A 21,762-nucleotide genomic window follows, 5' to 3' on the forward strand; every position below is an offset into this window, starting at 1 on the left:
AATGACCACAAGCTTTTATAGTAGCTTTTTAATTGGAAAGAGCGCCACCTATATGCCAGTGGTGGTACTATTCTTTTATTACATATACAGTAAAAAGAAATAGTGAAAAAAGCAGATAATTGGAAGACTAACACATTGTATCAGTTTGAAACAAATACAGTGTCATGGTTTACATTCTAAAACATTTTTATCTCAGAATATAAATGTCTGACCGGCAGACAAAAATAAGCAAACAATCCCATAGATTTCCATTAAAAAAGTTCCCCACACATATCTAGGCATGAGGATATGACTGAGACTAAAGGCCCCTGTATACTTTGTTTTTCCGCGTTCCAGATCGGATCACGCCCGGCTGACTGCGTTGCCGTCCAAAGTATACTTTTCTGAGCGAATATGAACACGTTCGACGCATGCGCACTACTATGGTTTGTGATACTCTTTTAGTACAGTCAGTGGCCGGCGCATGCACCGACAATACGCACAGATGAGCACTGCGTCCGCCAGTCAACAAAATCTGGCTGTGCTGATGACAAAATTTGAGTCACGCATACTGTGCGCGGAGCAATCAGCAACGTGAACAACTGAAGTATACTTTGACCTTTAGTGATGGTTATTTTCGACTTGGGCCAATAAACAACCTTCTAGCAACCATTTAATAATGCTCTAAAAACCACCTAGCAATGTTATAAACAAGTAACAAAAAAATTTAATACTTTTTTTTAAACTCATTGATTTATTGTTTGTTGTAGAGAATCCAAAGGCATTTTGACCAAATACAAGATTAAGATTAGTTTTTCACTGTTTTTAAGTCTAAAACAGGTCAAAAATACCCCAAATAACAGGAAAGGTTAAAGGAATAGTTCACCAAAAAATAAAAATTTTGTCACCATTATGGGGGGCCTGGGTAGCTCAGTGGTAAAATATGCTGGCTACCACCCCCTGGCTTGTTCGAATCTCAGGGCGTGCTGAGTGACTCCAGCCAGGTTTTCTAAGCAACCAAATTGGCCCGGTTGCTAGGGAGGGTAGAGTCACATGAGGTAAACTCCTCGTGGTCGCTATAATGTGGTTTGTTCTCAGTGGGGCACGTGGTGAGTTGAGTGTGGTTGCGCTCAACAAGCCACGTGATGAGATGCGCGGGTTGACGGTCTCAGACGCGGAGGCAACTGGGATTCGTCCTCTGCCACCCAGACTGAGGCGAATCACTACACAACCACAAGGACTTAAAAGCACATTGGAAACTGGGCATTCCAATTGGGAGAAAAAGGGGGAAAACATTTTTTGTCACCATTTACTCACCCTCAGGTCCTTCCGGCCCTGTATTATTGTATTCCTTTCATGAAACACAAAATGAGATGTTAGGAAGACTGTTCGAGCAGAAAGTGGATTAAAGTGGATGGTGAATTGCCAAAAAGGACAAAAAGAACCATAAAAGTAGTGCATACCACTCATGCACTATATATTCCAAGTCTTCTGAAGCCATATGACAAAGTTGCATAAAAAAATGACCAAATTCTAGATGTTATTTACTTATACTGGTCTCTTCCGTTGGAGCTCTCAATTCTCATTTTGTGTTTCATGGATGAAAGAAAATAATACGGGGTTGAAACGACATGAAAGTGAGTTAATGATGACAACATTTTAATTTTTGGGTGAACTGTTTCTTTGAAGGTGCACTCAGTAATTTTTTTTCTCATTAAAAAATGTAACTCCTGAAGACATGAATTGTAATTTTGCAATATATGTATGAAATCATGAGCACTCACATTAAAATGAAGCGTCCAGTCATAACAGTAACCTTATAAAAGCTGTTTTATTCTACATGGAGAGGGTCTGTACATGGGGGCTGCCATGTTTGAATCACATGACCAGCCGAATACTACTCGCTTAATCTCAGTAACCGTCCTGTTATTTGACACTTTAATTAATGGATTAAAGTAATTATGGATGACTGTGAATAGTGAATTTCTACAATGGTATCTGAAACTGAAAACTAATGATTTTAAATTATGCTACATCCACACCGCTAGGTGTCAGTGTAAGTCCAAGATGACACAAAGACAAAAGTTACTGAGTGCACCTTTAAACAGCATTCAAAACTTAACATATCCAGATGACCTCACATTTTATCAGAGGACAATGAGATTAAATAATATATACATATTAAAGCAATACATCCAGTGGTGCAAGACTGTGTAATGACAGTATCTCGGATTTTACATTATAAATAAATAATATTTTGTGTTTTACATTTCTTAAAAATCTATATGAGCCCCTGTCTTTAATGGTAAATAAAAAGACAAAGCTTTATAAAATATTATTTTCACAATGTCATCAATGTAGTAAGAACTCTATGCTCATTTCCTTTTTCAGGTGTACTCCTGTGGATTTGCTATCGACTTTTACTGATTTCATAATAGTCTCAAAGATCACTCCAAATCCTTTTTACAAAAGTTAATTTGAAGTTAGCAAGTTAATAAAACGCTTTTATTCAGAGTTATGAATACTCCATGCCAGGTGTAGTATATTCTCACCACACAGTGTGAGAAAGCTGGACACAGATTAAAGGAACAGATCACCATGAACATTCTGTCATCATTTACTCACCATCATGTTGTTCCAAAACCAATTGACTTCCTTTGTTCTGTGACAAACAAAACAAAGCCATACTGGTTTTTGAACAACATAAGGGGGAATAAATTATGATGGAATAAAACATTTTGGGTCATCTATACCTTTAATAATTCAGCTCTCTCTGCTCTTGATAAAAAAAAAAAAGAGTTGCCAAATGCTTTTACTGTATCCATATTGAGCTGAAGAAGGGCCCATGAAACTGTAAAAGAAAAAGAAAAATGACTGAAAAACAGGTTATGAATATTTCCTAAGGAAACATTCGTAAAGTATTTATATACAACTTTAGTAATTGTATAATACTTGGTCCAACATTAATATTACTGTTTATAAATGATCTGTCAAGGTTACATTCTTGCAAGCATTCTTACCGGTTCACGTTCTTATTAGTGTCGTATAAGGCTGTATCCTGGCTCTGCTACAGTTGAATATAAAGGATCGTCTAGAGAAGGAAATTATTTGACAGTTTTGGGAATTAAATAAACATGGAAGAGAATGTATAAATATATTGCAATATACTGTAGTATGTTTTAATACTTTCAACAGGTGGTGGTGGAGGTACTGCCGCTCTCCTGAAATAAAACAAAGCATGGTATAAGGTAAAGTGGTGCTTGCTTTTGCAAAACTCACCACCACTATTCTAGGATAATGTGGGTGGCTGCAAGGGTGTTGCTATGCAGTTGCTAAGGTCTTCTGGGTGTTTTATAGTGTGTTGCTAGTGTATTCGGGGTGGTTGCTTACAGGCAAGTGAAAAGAACCCACCACCAAGTATCTTTACCAAGCGAGGCTTGCTTTGGCAAGATCCACTAATTAAAGCTAAATGGTGATGTTGAAGTAGGTCTAAGTAAGATATACTAACCAGATCATTCACACAACAACATTCAAAGCAGATTTGTGAGCTCCATTTGAGCATAGTGACTGAGTGATCACCTGACAGCTGAAGCCGGCGGGCGAGCAGGGGCCAACCTCTGATTGTTGTAGAAGTTCTCGTATGGAACAGGTGCTGATGAAAAATCAGATTAATAAACAAAATTACAATTATGTCATCATTGACTCACTCTAATGTTGACTTTGTCTCTTCCATAAAACACAAAAGAAGATATTTTGAAGGATGTTCACACTGCTCTTTTATAGCTATGCTCCAAAATTAAAAAAAGAGTGCCAGAGAAGTACCATAAAATTAGTCCACATGACTCAAACTCTATGTTCCAAGTCTTTCTAAGCTGTACTATAGATTTGTGTGAGAAAAAGACTGAAATTCAAGTCAATATTTACTTGGAAAATAGCTCTCTAATCCTGTTTGCGTACATGAATATTTAAACTTAGAGGCAGATTTCACATCAATAACATCAAATGCCATTGGTGCGTGAATGTCTTCGTAAACGGCTGTGACATGCAAAGTTTACATTTTCGGAACAGTGAATAATATTTGAAAGTTGCAGACAGGAAGATTATCAGTGAATAATGACTTTTGGAAATTTCGGTCTGTTCCTCATACAAAGCTATTGTATGGGTTCAGAAGGATGTTGTATGAACAAATCAGATGGTGCTTTTTGCCATGTAGAAATAAAAAGCAAAATTTTTAAAACATTTCAAAATTGTCATTTTTGGGTGAACCGTGTCTTTAACCTTGTGTGACTCCACATACACATGCGTAGACATTGTATTTTGGCTTCGCTATATGAAACGCATAATTTAAATTAATTTAAACTGACTGATCTCAGTTCAGAAGCCTCTGTGCTATCAGTAAGGGGTTAAATTTTCCACGTATGGAGTCATGTGACAAAACAACATGGTGCCGATCACAGCGGAGTTTGTTTTTGGGAGAAATGACAACTAAACTACATCTGGTAAGAAACCTAATTAAGTTTTTACATTGAAACCTGTTTGAGTCAAAAGATTAGAGTCTCTAGTTTCATCCAAGGTGCCATTTTTAAAATGTGGGCAATTTTCATGAAACGCCACATTGATAAACACAATGTACACTAATGTGTACTTGTGTATGCATTTTTTCCATAGAAATCCTATAATTACTGTGCAGTATCACATTGAGAATCAATGGGTTCATCCAAAATCTGAAACATTTTGCTTTCGTAGTCTTTATATGGAGTTAGAATGAAAATAAGGTGCATTTTAAACTGTTCTGAGACCAGTGCAGACAGACAGCACACTGGAGGTTAAGTCATTCACTAAATAGGGAGAAAATGAGCATCCTATACACTGGCGGCCAAAAGTTTGGAATAATGTACAGATTTTGCTCTTATGGAATGAAATTGGTACTTTTATTCACCAAAGTGGCATTCAACTGATCACAATGTATAGTCAGGAGATTAATAACGTGAAAAATTACTATTACAATTTGAAAAAAAAATGTTCAGAACTTCTTAAACTACTTCAAAGAGTTCTCTTCAAAAAATTCTCCACGTGCATCAATGACAGCTTTGCAGATCCTTGGCATTCTAGCTGTCAGTTTGTCCAGATACTCAGGTGACATTTCACCCCACGCTTCCTGTAGCACTTGCCATAGATGCGGCTGTCTTGTCGGGCACTTCTCACGCACCTTACAGTCTAGCCCACAAAAGCTCAATGGGATTAAGATCCATAACACTCTTTTCCAATTATCTGTTGTCCAATGTCTGTGTTTCTTTGCCCACTCTAACCTTTTCTTTTTGTTTTTCTGTTTCAAAAGTGGCTTTTTCTTTGCAATTCTTCCCATAAGGCCTGCACCCCTGAGTCTTCTCTTTACTGTTGTACATGAAACTGGTGTGAGCGGGTAGAATTCAATGAAGCTGTCAGCTGAGGACATGTGAGGCGTCTATTTCTCAAACTAGAGACTCTGATGTACTTATCCTCTTGTTAGTTGTACATCTGGCCTTCCACATCTCTTTCTGTCCTTGTTAGAGCCAGCTGTCCTTTGTCTTTGAAGACTGTAGTGTACACCTTTGTATGAAATCTTCAGTTATTTGGCAATTTCAAGCATTGTATAGCCTTCATTCCACAAAACAATGATAGACTGACAAGTTTCTAGAGAAAGCTGTTTCATTTTTGTCCTAATATTGACCTTAAGACATGCCAGTTTATTGCATACTGTGGCAACTCAAAAACAAACACAAAGACAATGTTAAGCTTCATTTAATGAACCAAATAGCTTTCAGCTGTGTTTGATATAATGTAAAGTGATTTTCTAGTACCAAATTAGCAATTTATCATGATTACTCAAGGATAAGGTGTTGGAGTGAAGGCTGCTGGAAATGGGGCCTGTCTAGATTTGATCAAAAATGACTTTTTTCAAATAGTGATTGTGCTGTTTTTTACATCAGTAATGTCCTGACTATACTTTGTAATCAGCTGAATGCCACTTTGGTGAATTAAAGTACCAATTTCCTTCTGAAACAGCAAAATCTGTACATTATTCCAAACTTTTGGCCGCCAGCGTAGCTCTCTATGGCGCTAAATGCATTCACTCCTAAAATCCAGTCAAAAGTTCAGTTTCAGGCTGCAGATGATGTTTGGACCACTCAACATTTTTGGCAGACATGGGACAGTGATAATCAGTACATAGATTCAGAATTTATAATGTATATTTTTATTTTAACATGGTTGGCAGTGATTGGATGATGCTGGCCATTACTGAAAATCAGAATTAATTATGCTAATTTCTGATGTAATGTCTGTAACATCTCAGAAACTTGAATAACCAACACTTTTGGAAACATAATAAACAATTTGATTAAAAAAAAAAAAAAATCGGACTTTCTATAGCTTATAACTTCATCCCGCTGTCCACGTATGTTGCCATACATTTTTAGGAAAACTATGTGCTCTAGAAATTATTAACATAAATATTTTTGCATGTTTATTAGGTGCTACTAGTTACAAATCAAAAAGGGAAATGGAAAATGTACACAGCAGTCAATCTCCTGTCTCAGGAGAATTAAATTTGAGATAAAAGTTCAAATAGCAAAGCATTTACATTGTAATGATTTGTTTTGAAAGGTTGTTGCTAATAGTACCTGGTGGTTTTTCTCCAGTCCTTCTGAGGTTGATAAAATGCTCAAGGTCTTCTTGAATGTTACATTGCTCCAGTGACTTCCTTACGTCCTCATAGAGCTGCGTTAACACAAACAGTGTAAACCGAGCATTCTAGAGTTTGATATGTAGTTCCTGATTTTTGCTGTAAAACTCATGTTACCTCGTCACTGGTGACACACTGCTGGGAAAGTTGGTTGAGATGGGTCCACACTATGTTCCTCAGGGTGTTGATCCTCTCCACTTCCTGTTTCTCAAAAAACTGGGGCAACAGCACAACATGTACTTACACTAGATGCCATATCATAAAACTCATAAAAATATCTCTGTTCCTGTCAATATACCAGGCGCTTTGTAAGCAACGCTTAAAGGCCCATGCGGAATCAGAAAGCTATGCAGACTTCCACAGAATCCAAATGACGACTTTCACAATGTTCTACACATACCCCACCCTTTGCGTGTTCATTAAAGGGATAGTTCACTCAAAAATGAAAATTCTCTCATCATTTATTCACCCTCATGCCATCCCAGATGTGTATGACTTTCTTTCTTCTGCTGAACACAAATGAAGATTTTTAGAAGAATATCTCAGCTCTGTAGGGCCATACAATGCAAGTGAATGGTGACCAGAACTTTGAAGCTCTGAAAAAAATCACATAAAGGCAGTATAAAAGTAATCCATATGACTCCAGTAGATTAATCCATGTCTCCAGTAGCGATATGATAGGTGTGGGTGAGAAACAGATCAACATTTAAGTCCTTTTTTACTATAAATCTTCACTTTCACTTACACATTCTGAAAGTGAAAGTAAAAGTGGAGATTTATAGTAATATATTGGTCTGCTTCTCAGCCAAAGCGATTGCATCAGTTCAGAAGACATGGATTAAACCACTGGAGATGTATGGATTGATTTTATGCTGCATTTATGTGCTTTTTGGAGCTACAAAGTTCTGGCCACAATTCACTTGCATTATATGGACCTACAGAGCTGAGATATTCTTCTAAAAAAAAACTATTTCTGCAGAAGAAAGAAAGTCATACACATCTAGGATGGCATGAGGGTGAGTAAATAATTAGAGAATTTTCATTTTTGGGTGAACTATCCCTTTAAATACTCATTGTAATTCTTTCTCAAACAATTCTAGGTCAATCCACAACCATTCATATTAGGATTCTAAATTAATAATAACTGTAGATAACTGGCATGTTGTGTGCAGCATTAGCAGGGTTTCCAACCATGTGTTTTTATTTGAATTTTGGGATATCGCATAAAAAATGCTAAATGGAAACAGCTACATTTCCAAAAAGCCCATAAAAACGTATTTTATATTATATTATGTTTATATTTTAAACATATATATTTTTATCGAATAGAACCCATGCGATTTATAAGTTACTATCAGTAAGTATACTGTGAGTATAGTACTTTCAAGCCACATTCACACATCTTTTAATTTTTTGTTTGAAAATGTATTAATTTTGCTACGTTTATGGCTCTCATCCACACTAAAGGAGCGTTTTAAAAATGCCCTTGATTACCACATAATTTGGAGAACAATTACATTAGCAAATGTATTATTGTGGATGTGGCCTCAGTTCCATTTAACACATTTCCACATGCAAAGAATTCTACAGATTTTCCTCCAAAATCAGGGCAGGTTCTGTCTGGGTCTAATAATCACCAAAATAAACCAATCTGTCAAAGCAGGACTTTCACCACTTGACTTTAGTTTATAAATCAGGCATTTAAAATATGCTTCAATAGTTTTTAGTTTAGTTTGACCTCTAATGTGCTAAGCGGTTTCAAAAGAGCTCGCAGGAAGTGTTGGCTTCACATGATCTGACACGATCGTGTTTCATTTGTCATCAATCCATTTTTAAATGCAATCATCAGTGTTGGGGTGTGTGATGCAGGCTTAGTGCTCACCTCACATGCTTTAACATGCTCATTCAGCCACTCCTCTCTGATCTTCCCCAGCACTGACACATTCTGATTGTATATTCTGTCTATTATTGAATCGAACAAACAAGAAACATTAGATTATGAAATTAAATGGGAAATCAAATTGGTTGTGTGTAGTGCTGGCCAATATCTTCTTATATATATATATATATATATATATATATATATATATATATATATATATATATATATATATATATCAATTCTATCTACAATATTTGATAATATTCTAAATCAGGGGTGTTCAATAGGGGGTCTGGGACCTCTGCGGGGTCTGTGGCAGTACTGCAGGGGTTCTCCCATTTATTATTTGATCTCATCCTAATTTTTGTGCAAAAATTAAAATGTAAAGTTAACTTGAAAGCTGAAGCTCATCTAACTCCTTAACTGACCCTCCCACATTAAAATTAAAAGCTTAAATGTATATGACTATGTATTGTACATCAATAAAGGTCCTTTTAATTGCATTGCATTTTAACAAAGTATGTAAATATATTTATGGTACTATATGCATGTTATTATAGGCCAGGTTTAAATTGCAACACTTAATTTTATACAATAAGTGACAGGGGGTCCCTGCTCCGTCTCTCTAGCCACCAAGGGGTTCTTGGCTTAAAACTAAGTGTATCTTGATATTTGTGTTTATATTTGCTCTGAAATGGCTTAAAAGGTATTGTTTTTGTTAGAGGAACCAGCATTTCTACCTTTACACTCGTAAGAATGGAAAATTTGTATACTGTACACGGTATACATACTATACATACTATATACTGAAAAAGAATAGTATGTTAGTATGCTATTCCGAGCACTTTCAGAGCATACTCACAAATACGTAAAAAACAGGGATAACAGAATTAGTCTAATGACACGTCTTTAGGAAATGTGCAAAAGTGCATAAAAATCATTGTAATATCAGGGTTCCCACTCTTTTCAAGGCACAGTTTTCCAGGGCATTTTATGTACCCAATAAGTGTAATATTTAAAGAAAAACACACGAAAGTTCATGATGTGTATTGTGGTTATTGGATGGTTATTTTTTCAGAATTTCCGTATTTGACAGCTTAATTAAATTTGATCATCAAAATGATTTCTAATTAAATTAAATCATTAAAACTTTATTAAAATAAAAAAAAATTATCAAAATTAACATAACTTTGCATTCTTTTTTTAAAATGTTAAAAAATCATCACAACAAAATTTGAAACACTGGAGATATTTTTGTCAACAGGTACAAAAGAACATCACAGATGTGAGATATTTCTTTAATATTTTGTTGTTATTATTATTATTATTATTATTATTATTATTATTATTTAATTATAGTAAACATTACAATACTATACAGTAGTAAAATATATTTGTCTTTTTCCCCATTTCACGCATCCATTTAAGTCATGCTTTTAATTTAATGTGTGTTTTTGTCGGTAGTTTCTCACCTCCCAGTGTAATTATTAAACCCCAAAAAACTGAGATTTAATTAAATAAATATAGTCTGTATGTGCTGCATCCTTCAAAGTGCTCTGCTCTCTGTCATCTACTACACACACACATACAGAGCGCACGTGATGATCACAATGTTTTCAGTGTATGAGCGGTCGGCTTCACACATTCATTTAGAAATGCACGCAGATTAAATATTTATTTAATTAAATCGTAGAATTTTGTGGTTTAATTGACCCTTTTCATAGATTGTGATGATGGGTTTCCAACTTATTTAGCAGCGTTCTGACTGTTGTCATTATCTAAAATTTACAAATCAAATGTTTATGTAGTTAACACTATAGCCATCAAATACAAAAAAAAATCATATTTTGCACTATACTGATATTTCAACTATTTAGTTGGAGCAAAGCAGAGATGACAGTAGATGAGCACAGAATGTACGTGCTTTGTTTATGACAGTAAACCAATGATGTTGTTTCACAATGTGAAGCCAGCAACAGTAACAAAATGAAACGTATGTGTGTTTTTGACAACTATCCCGATTGTTACCATGTTTTTGTACATGTAACAAAAACCTACTAAGCGACACAGTCAAACAGTTTTATTAGACTAAAATATTTTCCAGGACATTTAGGTATTTTTCTAATTTTCCATGACTTTTCCATGACTGGAAAACTGGGGTCTTCCAGGTTGTTTGGGAACCCTGAATATACACAATGCTGCTTAATGTTATATAGCCAACTAAATTATTGCGAATATATCAATATTTAATATATCCCTCAGCCCTAGTGTATGTATATAATTAGGCCATTTGTTGATGTGCTTACCGGCTTCCTCTGCACACTGCTTGGCTTGCTGTGTTTTGGCATACAGCTGGAAGTATGAGACAGTGACATTATTTATACAGCAGGATATCTTTGTACGGTCATTCACTTCTTACCACCACATAATATACTACCTAAATTGCTCTGTTATCCTTGTTAGCTTTCTTCTAAAAATAGTAGTATTTTCTAGCACTTTATTTTTGCCCTGTGAACAAATATAGACTGATGTTTGACAAACAGCTCAAGAGACTTGTCCTCAGGGTGTCACTTATACCTCCAACTTTACCAGCATGTTTTACAATGATTCACAGTGCTGTTAATGCTCTGGCAGTCATCCATACCCATGCGTGGCCATGCTGGTTTGTTTTGCATGGTGCTTTGCTCTATGAACACATTTGCCTTGAAAGCCTTCCTCTGGAGAGATATAACTCTTTGGAACTAGGCCCAAATCCACAGTTGCTTTTCACTTTATTAATAAAAGCAAGTGTTCCAGGTAAACTTCTAAATTTAGAGAATAATGTATTACACTTGCATCAACTTGATTTCCATTTCCTGAAGGAAATACCAGTGCTTGCAAGGCAACTGTGTTAAAGTTTAAAGAGATAGTTCACCCAAAAATGAAAATTTTCTCATCATTTACTCACCCTTTCTTTCTTCTGCTGAACACACACAATTTTTAGAAGAATATTTTATCTCTGTAGGTCCATACAATGCAAGTGAATGGGTACCAAAACTTTGAAGCTCCAAAAAGTAAATACAGGCAGCATAAAAGTAATCCATGCCACTAGAGTTTAAATCCATATATTCAGAAGCGATATAATAGGTGTGGGTGAGAAACAGATAAATATCTAAGTACTTTTTTTTTTTTAACCCTTATATTACATTCTGGTCATTTTGACCCGGACGACTTTTTTTTCTATACATGTTTTGGTTTTATTTCACTTTGTTACACTTGATGAACCAGTCAAAAATGACCGGCCATTGGAAATGAATGGATTAGACTACAAAATACAAAAATATTAAGTGTTCAGGAGCATCCCGATCCTTTAGATGAGCACATATGTGGATCACCGGACATGCGCGCGCACACACACACACACACACACACACACACAAAAATACACTTACAAAGTGCCCATTTGTGCATTGTCTTTCCATGTACTCTCTTTGAGGAATATTTCAAGATCTACTTCATTTGAATTGGGAAAGTCTGCTGTAAGTTACAAAATGTCATTGTCTATGTTATATGTATGTTTGAGGAACTAATAAGGAAAAACGTGACAAAATGTGTGTCTGTGAGAATTGCATACACTAATACTCACTGCAGTTTGTCCTCTGAATGAAACAAATTTGCTCTTTGCATTTCACTAATTGAGACCTTTCCAACGATATACTGTATAACGCATGGCTATCTCATCTTTTTTATGCCAACTCTGAATATACTTGTTGTGATAACACATTAGCAAATGATGAGATCAAAACAGTTCTTATTTGTCAGCAAATTAAAAATAATTATTTAAGAATTGGTAGGATCAGCTATATACATTGTAAAGTCCAGATTCTAAGCTTTAAATTGACACCTATTTTGTTTAGATCAAGCAAGTGTTTATTAATTGATTATGTAATTATTATATATTTTTTGTTTTCTGCAAGGACTGCCCCCCACTAGCCTGGAATAAGCTCAGTTCAATGAATCCTTTTATCAACGAAAATGTTTTTTTAAACGTATGTTAAAAAAAGGAGTACAAAATCTGTCATAATTACTAAAAAAGAAGTTGATAAAAAGATCTAATGCAATATCTTAGGATAATATATGCAATATGAGAGATTTATAAACAATCTTAGAGGGCTGGTCATTTTTGACCAGGAACACAAAATGTGTTAGCACAAAACGAACACAACACAAGGGTTAATGTAAATTCCCCTCCCTGTTGAGTAGGTGGTGATATGCACGAAGAATGAGAATCACCAAAAACAAAAGAATGTAAAAGTGGAGATTGATAGTAAAAAAGGACTTAAATATTGCTCTGTTTCTCACCCACACTTATCATATCACTTGTGAAGATAGGAAGAAGGATTTAACCACTGAATATTTTATGGATTACTTTTATGCTGCCTTTATGTGTTTTTTGAAGCTTTAATGTTCTGGTCACCATTCACTTTCATTTTATGGACCTACAGAGCTGAAATATTCTTCTAAAACTCTTCATTTGTGTTCAGGAGAAGTAAGTAACTCATACACATCTGGGATGGCATGAGGGTGAGTAAATGATGAGAGAATTTTCATTTTGGGGTGAACTATCCCTTTAAGCGTTTCGAGCTAAATTAATGCATACGTTTAATACTTCAGGTTAGGGGATTAGAGCCAACCCTAACTGGAATGTTTAAGAAATATCAGTTAGTTTACTACTGCTGCCTTACAAGTACTATAAAATGACGCATGAAGCTAAGATAGAAAAGGATGCTTCTAATTAATGGACTGAAAAAGCGAGATGCCCTGTCAAAGTTTGACGTGTGTACCTTTTCTTGCTGCTTGGAACTGCTGGTGGTGGCGTTTCTGTTCATGTTCTGCTCTGCTTCCTCTTTATCTCGACACTTTTGCTCATAGGTCTTCTTTGCCTTCACAAAACACCAGTTGACATTTGAAAATGGGGTGTGCAATGCAACATCTTGAGTCTCAAACTAATAATATTATCTACCATCTCTGTATGTTACGGGACTTTAACAGAATTGTATAGTGAAGTAAAAAAGTTTGACACCATTAGTAAAAATACTTATATTTAGCATATAAAGCTAGTTTTCCTCAAATCAAATTATTTGATTTAAAATAGCAATCTGATAAAAAAAATCTGAATTTCAGAATTTCTCAGTATTTGGTTCAGTATGTCCCCTCTGACAGAATGACAGTATGCACTCGAGCTTGTATGGACTCTACAAGTTTGTGCAAAACTTGATCCAATTTATCCAGCATGATTTGATAATGTTCAAAAGAGCATCTTGTTTGCTTCAATAGAAGCAAGGAAAACTGACATTTTGCACAGGAGTTAATATTATTAATGCCACAAATTTGCATTTTGAGTCATAACCTTTTAAAAAAATACACAAAATCCTAAAACTTTGTTTATTTCTACATTTAAATGAAAAAAACATCTCAGACTTTTGGTCCCCACTGTATCTGTTTTCAGAATTATAACATAGTTTGACTTTGCATTTATCACTGAGTGCATTTATCTTGCATCTTAAATCAGATAAATGGGACTGGTCTGTCTCTACAAAAGGCAACATCACTTAATGTTGCATACGGTCTCTACATACCATACTGATCTTATGTTGTGGTATTACAAAGTTTCCAAAAAGTTTAGTTTCGACACCTTGATACTTCAACTTTTAAGAAAAACTAATATGAATGAAGGACATTGTTTGCTAATGAACCTGACACCACTGTCAAGAGTGTTTTGAATGAGAGGCAGCCATTTAAATGAACAAAGCCATTTAGCAAAGATCACTTCCCATTTTGTACAGCTAAAATCAGGTGCACTTATTCACTTCCCTCGTGGAACTGCTTGAAAACATTATACTTCCCATAAAGGAAATAATGTACCATGCAAAAGTGGGCAGCACAACCACCTATTATAGCAGCGGTGTTGATTGACTGCAGTATATAAACTGTTACTGAGCATGCTTGGCTTACTTCTGTTGTTTTCTTGTATTGGGTGGCCTTCTGCTTGTGAAGAGTATCCATCTGTTGTTCTACCTGAGAAAATACACCTTTTCTTTAATTTCTTTCATTTTAATTTAGGTGAAGTGTGAAGTGTGTACATTTTTACTGTTATTTTCCAGTTTAATATGCAGAGACAACTGAAAGTAAGCCATTCATAGGTTGATACCCTGAAAATTGTAAACAATATGGCGCTCTCAAAAAAAAAGAGCACCACAAACAGCCCAAAACATCACCAATGGTTCGACCAATGGCGTGAGTTTGGGGCGGGACTATCTGTTTGTTCAACCAATGGAAGATATTGTTTGGGGAAACCTGTTTGAAAGCCGTCATTACTTGTACAAATCTGTTGTGACGCTAGTTGTACAGAAATTACACACTTCAGCTTTCATCAGTAAAAAATGAAAAAGCATGAAACGCTGATTGTATGTCTTACTCTCTTTCGAGCCTCTTTCTGTTTCTCTCTGAAATCCTCTAACTTTTTTGCTTCCTCTCTCATGGTTTGGGCCAAGTGTAAATGAGACAAGCTCACTTGTTCTGTTTCTAAAAAAAATATATATATTTTCAACATCAATCAGGGTAACAGAACAATAAACAGCAATTTTAAAGAGATAAACAAAAAACAACAACAACAACAACAACAACAACAACAACAAATTCTGTCATTATTTACTCACCCTCATGTCGTTCCAAACCTGCTCATTGTCATTCTTTCCGTGGAAGAATCTTTATGCAGCTCATTTCCATTCAAACATGGCACCTTCAGACGCTTAACATCAGGTTTGATGTCAATGATGTTTGGTCATGCCGCACTGACGTCAAAAGTAACATATTTAAATGGAAGTGGAAGCACATGAGATTAGAGAGCTACAGCGAACTGCAAGATTATCAATGATTTAACTGTCCTCACACAAAGCTATAGTATGGCTTCAGAAGACTTGAAATATGGTGGATGAGTCGTATGGACTACATCTATAAACTTGATGGAGCTTTTCTTCCTTTTTGGAACTTTGAACTTGTCGGAAGATGCTTAAAAATGTCTCCTTTTGTGTTCCACAGGAATAAAATAACAGCATACAGGTTTGGAAAGACATGAGGGTAAGTAAATAATGGCAGAATATTAATTGTTGGGTGAACTATTCCTTAAAAGTCTTAAAACACGTTGTTACTTACGTAATTTGAAAACATCCAGTGATCGTTTCAGGGTGCTAAAAACAGACAGAACATTGGTGAGTAACCAATTTCCATTTCCAGTGCAATAAAATCATTGTAAAATTGCTGGCATTAGTCACTTATAAAGGACACTCTTAAACATTTTTGTGACCGTTAGAGGAAGGGAACCAACCACAAACCAACTCTCAAACACGTGATCAAATGTCTACAACAGTACTGGCCGATAAGATCTTTAAATGGGCTCTGTGACAAAGTAGCAAATCTCGTTCCTCATATTAATACCGCACCTTTCATCAGTCTTTTTATTCTCCTATGTTAAAACCAGAACAAGTATACAAGACTCAGTTATTGGCTAAAACAAATCACAGTTTTAACAGCTAAACAAGACAACAAAACAAAATAGATTTTTACATTGTCTGAAGATAAGGCATGGTTTTATTTCTTGTTTTCTGTCACCATAATGGTAGGTGGTTGTGAGTTGCTAAGGTGTTCTTCGTGAGTTTCAGCATGGCACAAGTTAAAAGAGCCAACAATCAAGTCTTTTTGCTATTTTGGCTCTGGATATGGCTCAGACATCACTAACTGACCCATTTAAATAGTAGCTATATTCCCTATAGCCATTTTAAAGAATTATACTTACTTCATTTCACTGTGTCCACATACTTTCTTAGACAAACCAAGGAGCTCCTTTGCATATTTCTCTTCTATTGCAGCTCTGAAAATCAGTACGTTTTTATGTTAGATAAACATTTTATATGTTGGATGAAATGTCAATATAATCAAAGGCATGAGAATGGTTTCCAAAATACGCTATAAAACTACTTACGGCTGAAACCTGAATATTGAGTATTAAAGATTGGTTTTGCAGATTAATCGGTGCTGATAGCTAGTTTTGGAACTGCCAAATATCTGTAGAAATTAATGCTGATACAGTATACACACACTGAGCACTTTATTAGGTACACCTGTTCACCTACATATTCATGCAATTATCTAATCAGCCAATCATGTGGCAGAAGTGCAATGCATATAATCATGCAGATACAGGTCAGGAGCTTCAGTTAATGTTCACATCAGGATGGGGAAAAAATTTGATCTCAGTGGTTTCGACCGTGGCATGATTTTTTTGTGCTAGACAGGCTGGTTTGTGTATTTCTGTAACTGCTGATCTCCTGGGATTTTCACACACAACAGTCTCTAGAGTTTACTCAGAATGGTGTCAAAACCAAAAAACATCCAGTGAGCAGCAGTTCTGTGGATAGAAATGCCTTGTTGATGAGAGAGGTCAACAGAGAATGGCCAGACTGGTTCGAGCTGACAGAAAGGCTACGGTAACTCAGATAACCACTCTGTACAATTGTAGTGAGCAGAACAGCATCTCAGAACGCACAACATGTCGAACATTGAGGCGGATGCAGCAGAAGACCACGTCGGGCACTTTATTACGACCATAGTGTTCCTAATAAAGTGTTAATTGAGTGTAGTTTTACTGTGGATAGGAAGTCTATAAGCCAGATGCTAACTGAAAAGGACACCGATGACTGCAAACAAAATAGTCATTTAGGGACAGAGTGTTGGTAACAAGCTGCAAATAAATTAAAGGCAAAGTGTGTCATTTGTATGCTACTAGTGTCATCAAACAGAATTGCAAAAATAATTACTCTTTTCAAATAGTCTTCCAAAACATTTCTGCCATTGTTAGGTAGCCCCTCCCAAAATTCACCCCAAATGCCATTGGTTGAGCTAATGTTGCTGTGTCGACCAGTTCTGGATGCTCATACATACAGAGCTTTGATTGTCTCTGTAATGCTATCAAAACTGTTTACACTTTTCGGGAAATCAAAATACAAATGCCTTACTTATAGTTGTCTCTGCATATTAATCTGTGATAGGAGAAAGTATATTTTTATGCACATAAATAACTAATATTGGCATTATATTCATGCTGTTTAGCCAGAGGGGAACTGGCCACACAGTGAGCCTGTTTTCTCCCAAAGTTATTTTTCTCCATTAACCAACATCTTATGGAGTTTTGTGTGCCTTGTCACAGTCGCCTTCAGCTTGCTCACTGGGGTTCTAAATACAATTATTATTTATTTATTTATTTATATACACAATTCACAATCATATTTAATCAAACTACACAATGATCACTCTAAGGCTTTATAGATATTACAGTTTCATTTTCTGTTAAAGCATGATTTCCTGTAAAGCTGCTTTGAAACAATGTGTGTTGTGAAAGGCGCTATACAAATAAAAATGACTTGACATCGAAAAAATTAGACACTTCACCTTTAACATATCATGAAAACATCTTCACATCTTATTATATATTTTTTTGTTTTCACCTAAAACATCTGCCTCAGAATGCTGCCCATAATAATGCAGGATCAACTTACTATTATAGAAAAGAACAATTATTATATGTATAGATGGAACAACAATATGACCAAACTCAAGGTGTTGATAAAATACTTGACCTGGGATGACCTATCCTAAATATTTTTGTTACATTTTTTTTTAACAGATTGGACAATATTGGTAGCAATTAAAAAACAAAAAAACAAAAGGGGCACACGTTTTAAGTCAGCATGAAACGCTGTTTGAACCTGTTTTACTTCCAAAATTTGACATATTTTGGTGTGAAACAGGATATTCAAGAAAAAATGTTCTGCGGGACTTAATTTTATCCATCAGGAATTGATTGGATTCAATGCATGTGACTGAAGTGGAGCGTTAGCTATTTCCGCTCCCTGCTCAAATTATTCTATAATCACTCCAACTCCGCTCCAGGTTTTCCATTACCCCACTATGAGTTCGCTCTATAGCAAAACTTACAACATTTCCTCTCCACTGTAAAGGTATTTAAAATTATTTTTATATTTATTTTTCAATATCATGAATGTCTGGGCCCAAGATGTAGGCCTATTGCAACATGATCACATGGGAAGTTGGCATGTTGTTTCCGATAGTTCCGGTACCCTAGGATCAGCCACATTATTACTGTCAGCAGCGTGGGAGACCTCGGTTCGGATGTCGCATTGAAACTAGGATGTTATCGCATTCGCATAATTATTGACAAGTGTGATTCGGAGGCTGCATTTTTCCCTCTGTCTACATTTTTACTCTACTGATGGTTAGGTTTATGTTGGGGGGTTCAGCTTATAATATATGCATTCCCCGTTACTGTATTACAGGCTGTACAGCTGAAAACAACTTGCTTTTGGCACCCCTCTGTGGACATTTCACATGGACAATGGAGCTCATACATGCCTATACGCCCAACAACAGTTACCGATTTGGCCACTGGGGGCAGTGTTTCACATTTCTGTAAGCACAGAAGGGTTTTACTTACTGTTTCCGATTTCGTTGTGAGATCAGTCTGTGTATTTAGTGAAATTATGTTTGCGCAATTTCCATACAGTTGCGAGGACGATGTGTTACTATGATATGATTGTTGGAAATTTTGAATAGATAACTCATCTGAAAGGAGAGAGTGATGTATTAACAACCTTTAGATTTCATCTCCATGTGTGAAAGGCAAACTTTGTCATGTTTTCGCGACACATCACCTTAAATTTCACAACGAATCTTTGAAAACCCCCCACATTTTGTATTTTTCCAATAATATTTAATAAATTGCATCTTGCATTCTGACCTCTAATAGTCTCGCTGTGTTTAACATGTAATGCATTCTTGTGGACATACATTAGCATGCATTAGAAATTAATCATGCACAATAAGACCAGGAATGTGCATTAATAACGATATTAATTAATTAATAAGTGTCTGTTGCAGTAACTGATGATGCTTCCTTTATTAACTCTCTCCTTTAAAACAGTGAAGCATGGGAGAAAAAAATAATTATAACTGTCTGCAGGTCACATTCAGCAAATTTTACAGCAATGCATGAACTTAATTTAATACAGTCATGTGAAACTGCCTTAATTGACATCTCACCTGGCTTTCATGAAGTCTTCAATCTCTTTGCACGTCCTCTTGCCATCATTCAAGTGCTGGATGATGCTGTCATATCCTACCGTGCTAGTGATATCAATGTTCTTCACACATAGTTGTGGAAATAATATAGAAAAGATCCAAATTTATGCATTTGTTACATAATGTGTAACTGCACTGAGTCTCACAAGTTTTTCTTAATCAAATGTGCAACCCACGGATCCACGTGCTACCGCATTTATAACCAATTCCTTAGTGTAATCTTTTGAAATATGGTGGTTTGCACTGTTGACTATCATTATCCGTGGGAGCCCATCACAGTCTCTGTAATTTATAAGTCTGAGGAGCAGACATAGCATCATTCCCAAAGCCACAGTCAACATGAGATATACCCCCAAATAAAAGTTAAGAAAACAAAACTAAATTACTCCTTATTGCCAGCTTTTCCAGATAAGGTCTCAGTTCTAAGCTTTTGAGCAGACATAAAATAGCATATTCAAAGAAAACAGAAAACATGCAGAATTCATTCAGTTTTGGCCATTCACACACATTTGTAATGTTTTTCTTATTTAAATCATAACACTTTGGTTTGTTTGATTGGCCCTGTCACTCAAAATAAGTGGCTGTTAAAAAAAATATGATTTAAGTTAGTTTCGTATGAACTAGCCACTTCCCTTTACGGAAATCAACGCTGCGTTTCGAAATGTGACAGACGACCTCACAATAAAAGGTTATACGGATTTAAAAGTTCGTTGAGCTCGCACAAAAATCAAAACATATTGCTTATAATTTAGTATTGTATAAATAAACCCTAATGCGCATGCCCACAGTGCGGCGAGCTCTATATTTTCACTAAACAATGATTACATTCCTTACAAACAGGAAAATCTTACCCAAAAATTATCTTTGAAATGCAGCTCTCTCATTGCGACGGCTGTGTGTTTGTGCGCTGAGAAAATGACTCTTAAGTTCCGTATCAGACTATAATAACCCAATGACAGACAGATATCACACTGTAATAATGGTCTGGTGTATTTCTTGTGTAAAACAAACACACCCCAGTGTCCTAAGTGCGCGTCTTTCGTGTCTGACAAGCTTGCTGTGGAAGAGCTACTGTGAGTGACCAACGACTTCAGTGGACTTTTCTACCACTTAGTGGTTGAATCGTGTAATTGCAGGAAATATTTGTAATCTTAGAGCCTACTGATGGTTGTATTTCCGTTAAAGATGCTGTAAGCGTCTTTTTTATTTGAGCCGTTCTGGAACTTTCACCGTACCGGCACTTACCGAGTGTGCGCGAGGATTAGGCAGAAAGTCTTCTGATTGGCTAAGCAAACGATCTGACCGCGTGCCGCGGACATCTTTTTTGCCGCTGTTTACTGAGCCTTGGTGTGATATTTCAATGATATCTAACAATAGGAACATTTTCTGCATGTCATTTAATTAAAAATAATAATAATAATAAAACTGAAGAGTTACACACTTCAAATAACTCCCAACATTATTTTGCTGAATGGCTGATGTCGCCTCCATTGTGAAAGGTCAGTTCATAACATAGATCTTCAACTACAGGTCACTTCACACAACAGGGTGGACAATAAATAAAGTTACACACAAAAACACTATCAGTGTTAAAATTACGCACTTAACACAAACAAATACATGTTATCGAGAGAATACAGGCGCAATACAAAACACTTAAAACGAATAGTTCGCCCAAACGTTATAATTCTCTCATTTACTCACCCGCATGTCGACTCAAACTTGTGTAACTTACTTTCTTGTGCCAAACACAAATGATGATATTTTGATGGAGATAGGTTTTTTCCCAATATGATGCAAGTCAATGGGGTCCAACACTTTCAAGCTTCAAAAAGGACATAAAGGTAGCATAAAAGGTAAGCCATACATGATCTGATCGGTTTTGATTGAGAAACAAACCAAACTTGAACTTTTCTTTCATCTTGACATCTGCAGTCTCCTTGGTGATCATGATTTGAAGCTTGATTACACTGTCACACTTGAC

The 21,762-nt window shown here is 35.8% G+C and overlaps 1 protein-coding gene across 2 annotated transcripts; it reads right to left on the reverse strand.

Moving 5' to 3' along the window:
* Window positions 1–59: 59 nt before the first annotated feature.
* On the reverse strand, window positions 60–20,837 carry LOC127433557 (proline-serine-threonine phosphatase-interacting protein 2-like). 2 transcript variants are annotated; one of them, XM_051685591.1, is made up of 15 exons: window positions 20,630–20,837; window positions 19,740–19,840; window positions 16,420–16,494; window positions 15,780–15,814; window positions 15,043–15,149; window positions 14,580–14,642; window positions 13,409–13,507; window positions 10,892–10,937; window positions 8,586–8,665; window positions 6,821–6,919; window positions 6,642–6,738; window positions 3,559–3,631; window positions 3,166–3,200; window positions 3,000–3,070; window positions 60–2,830 (listed from the first exon to the last, which is right to left on the reverse strand). In XM_051685591.1, the coding sequence occupies exons 1-14, from the start codon at window positions 20,660–20,662 to the stop codon at window positions 3,015–3,017; spliced, it is 999 nt and encodes a 332-aa protein (XP_051541551.1). In that variant the 5' UTR covers window positions 20,663–20,837; the 3' UTR covers window positions 60–2,830; window positions 3,000–3,014. The 2 variants fall into 2 exon arrangements, with proteins under 2 accessions (XP_051541551.1, XP_051541552.1); XM_051685592.1 differs by lacking the exons at window positions 60–2,830; window positions 3,000–3,070; window positions 3,166–3,200; window positions 3,559–3,631 and adding an exon at window positions 3,643–5,568.
* Window positions 20,838–21,762: the final 925 nt, after the last annotated feature.

Source organism: Myxocyprinus asiaticus, chromosome 43 (assembly GCF_019703515.2).
Source record: "Myxocyprinus asiaticus isolate MX2 ecotype Aquarium Trade chromosome 43, UBuf_Myxa_2, whole genome shotgun sequence".
Taxonomy (NCBI): Eukaryota; Metazoa; Chordata; class Actinopteri; order Cypriniformes; family Catostomidae; genus Myxocyprinus; species Myxocyprinus asiaticus.

What these genes read in the sequence shown, in the direction of transcription:
- LOC127433557 (XM_051685591.1), bottom strand. Translation starts at nt 20,662, where the DNA reads ATGAGAGAGCTGCATTTCAAAGATAATTTTTGG. An exon ending in GCAGTGTGCAGAGGAAGCCG is followed by an intron (nt 8,666 to 10,891) that starts GTAAGCACATCA and finishes ATTCAATAATAG; the next exon opens with ACAGAATATACAATCAGAAT. An exon ending in AGCATGTTAAAGCATGTGAG is followed by an intron (nt 6,920 to 8,585) that starts GTGAGCACTAAG and finishes CTGTTGCCCCAG; the next exon opens with TTTTTTGAGAAACAGGAAGT.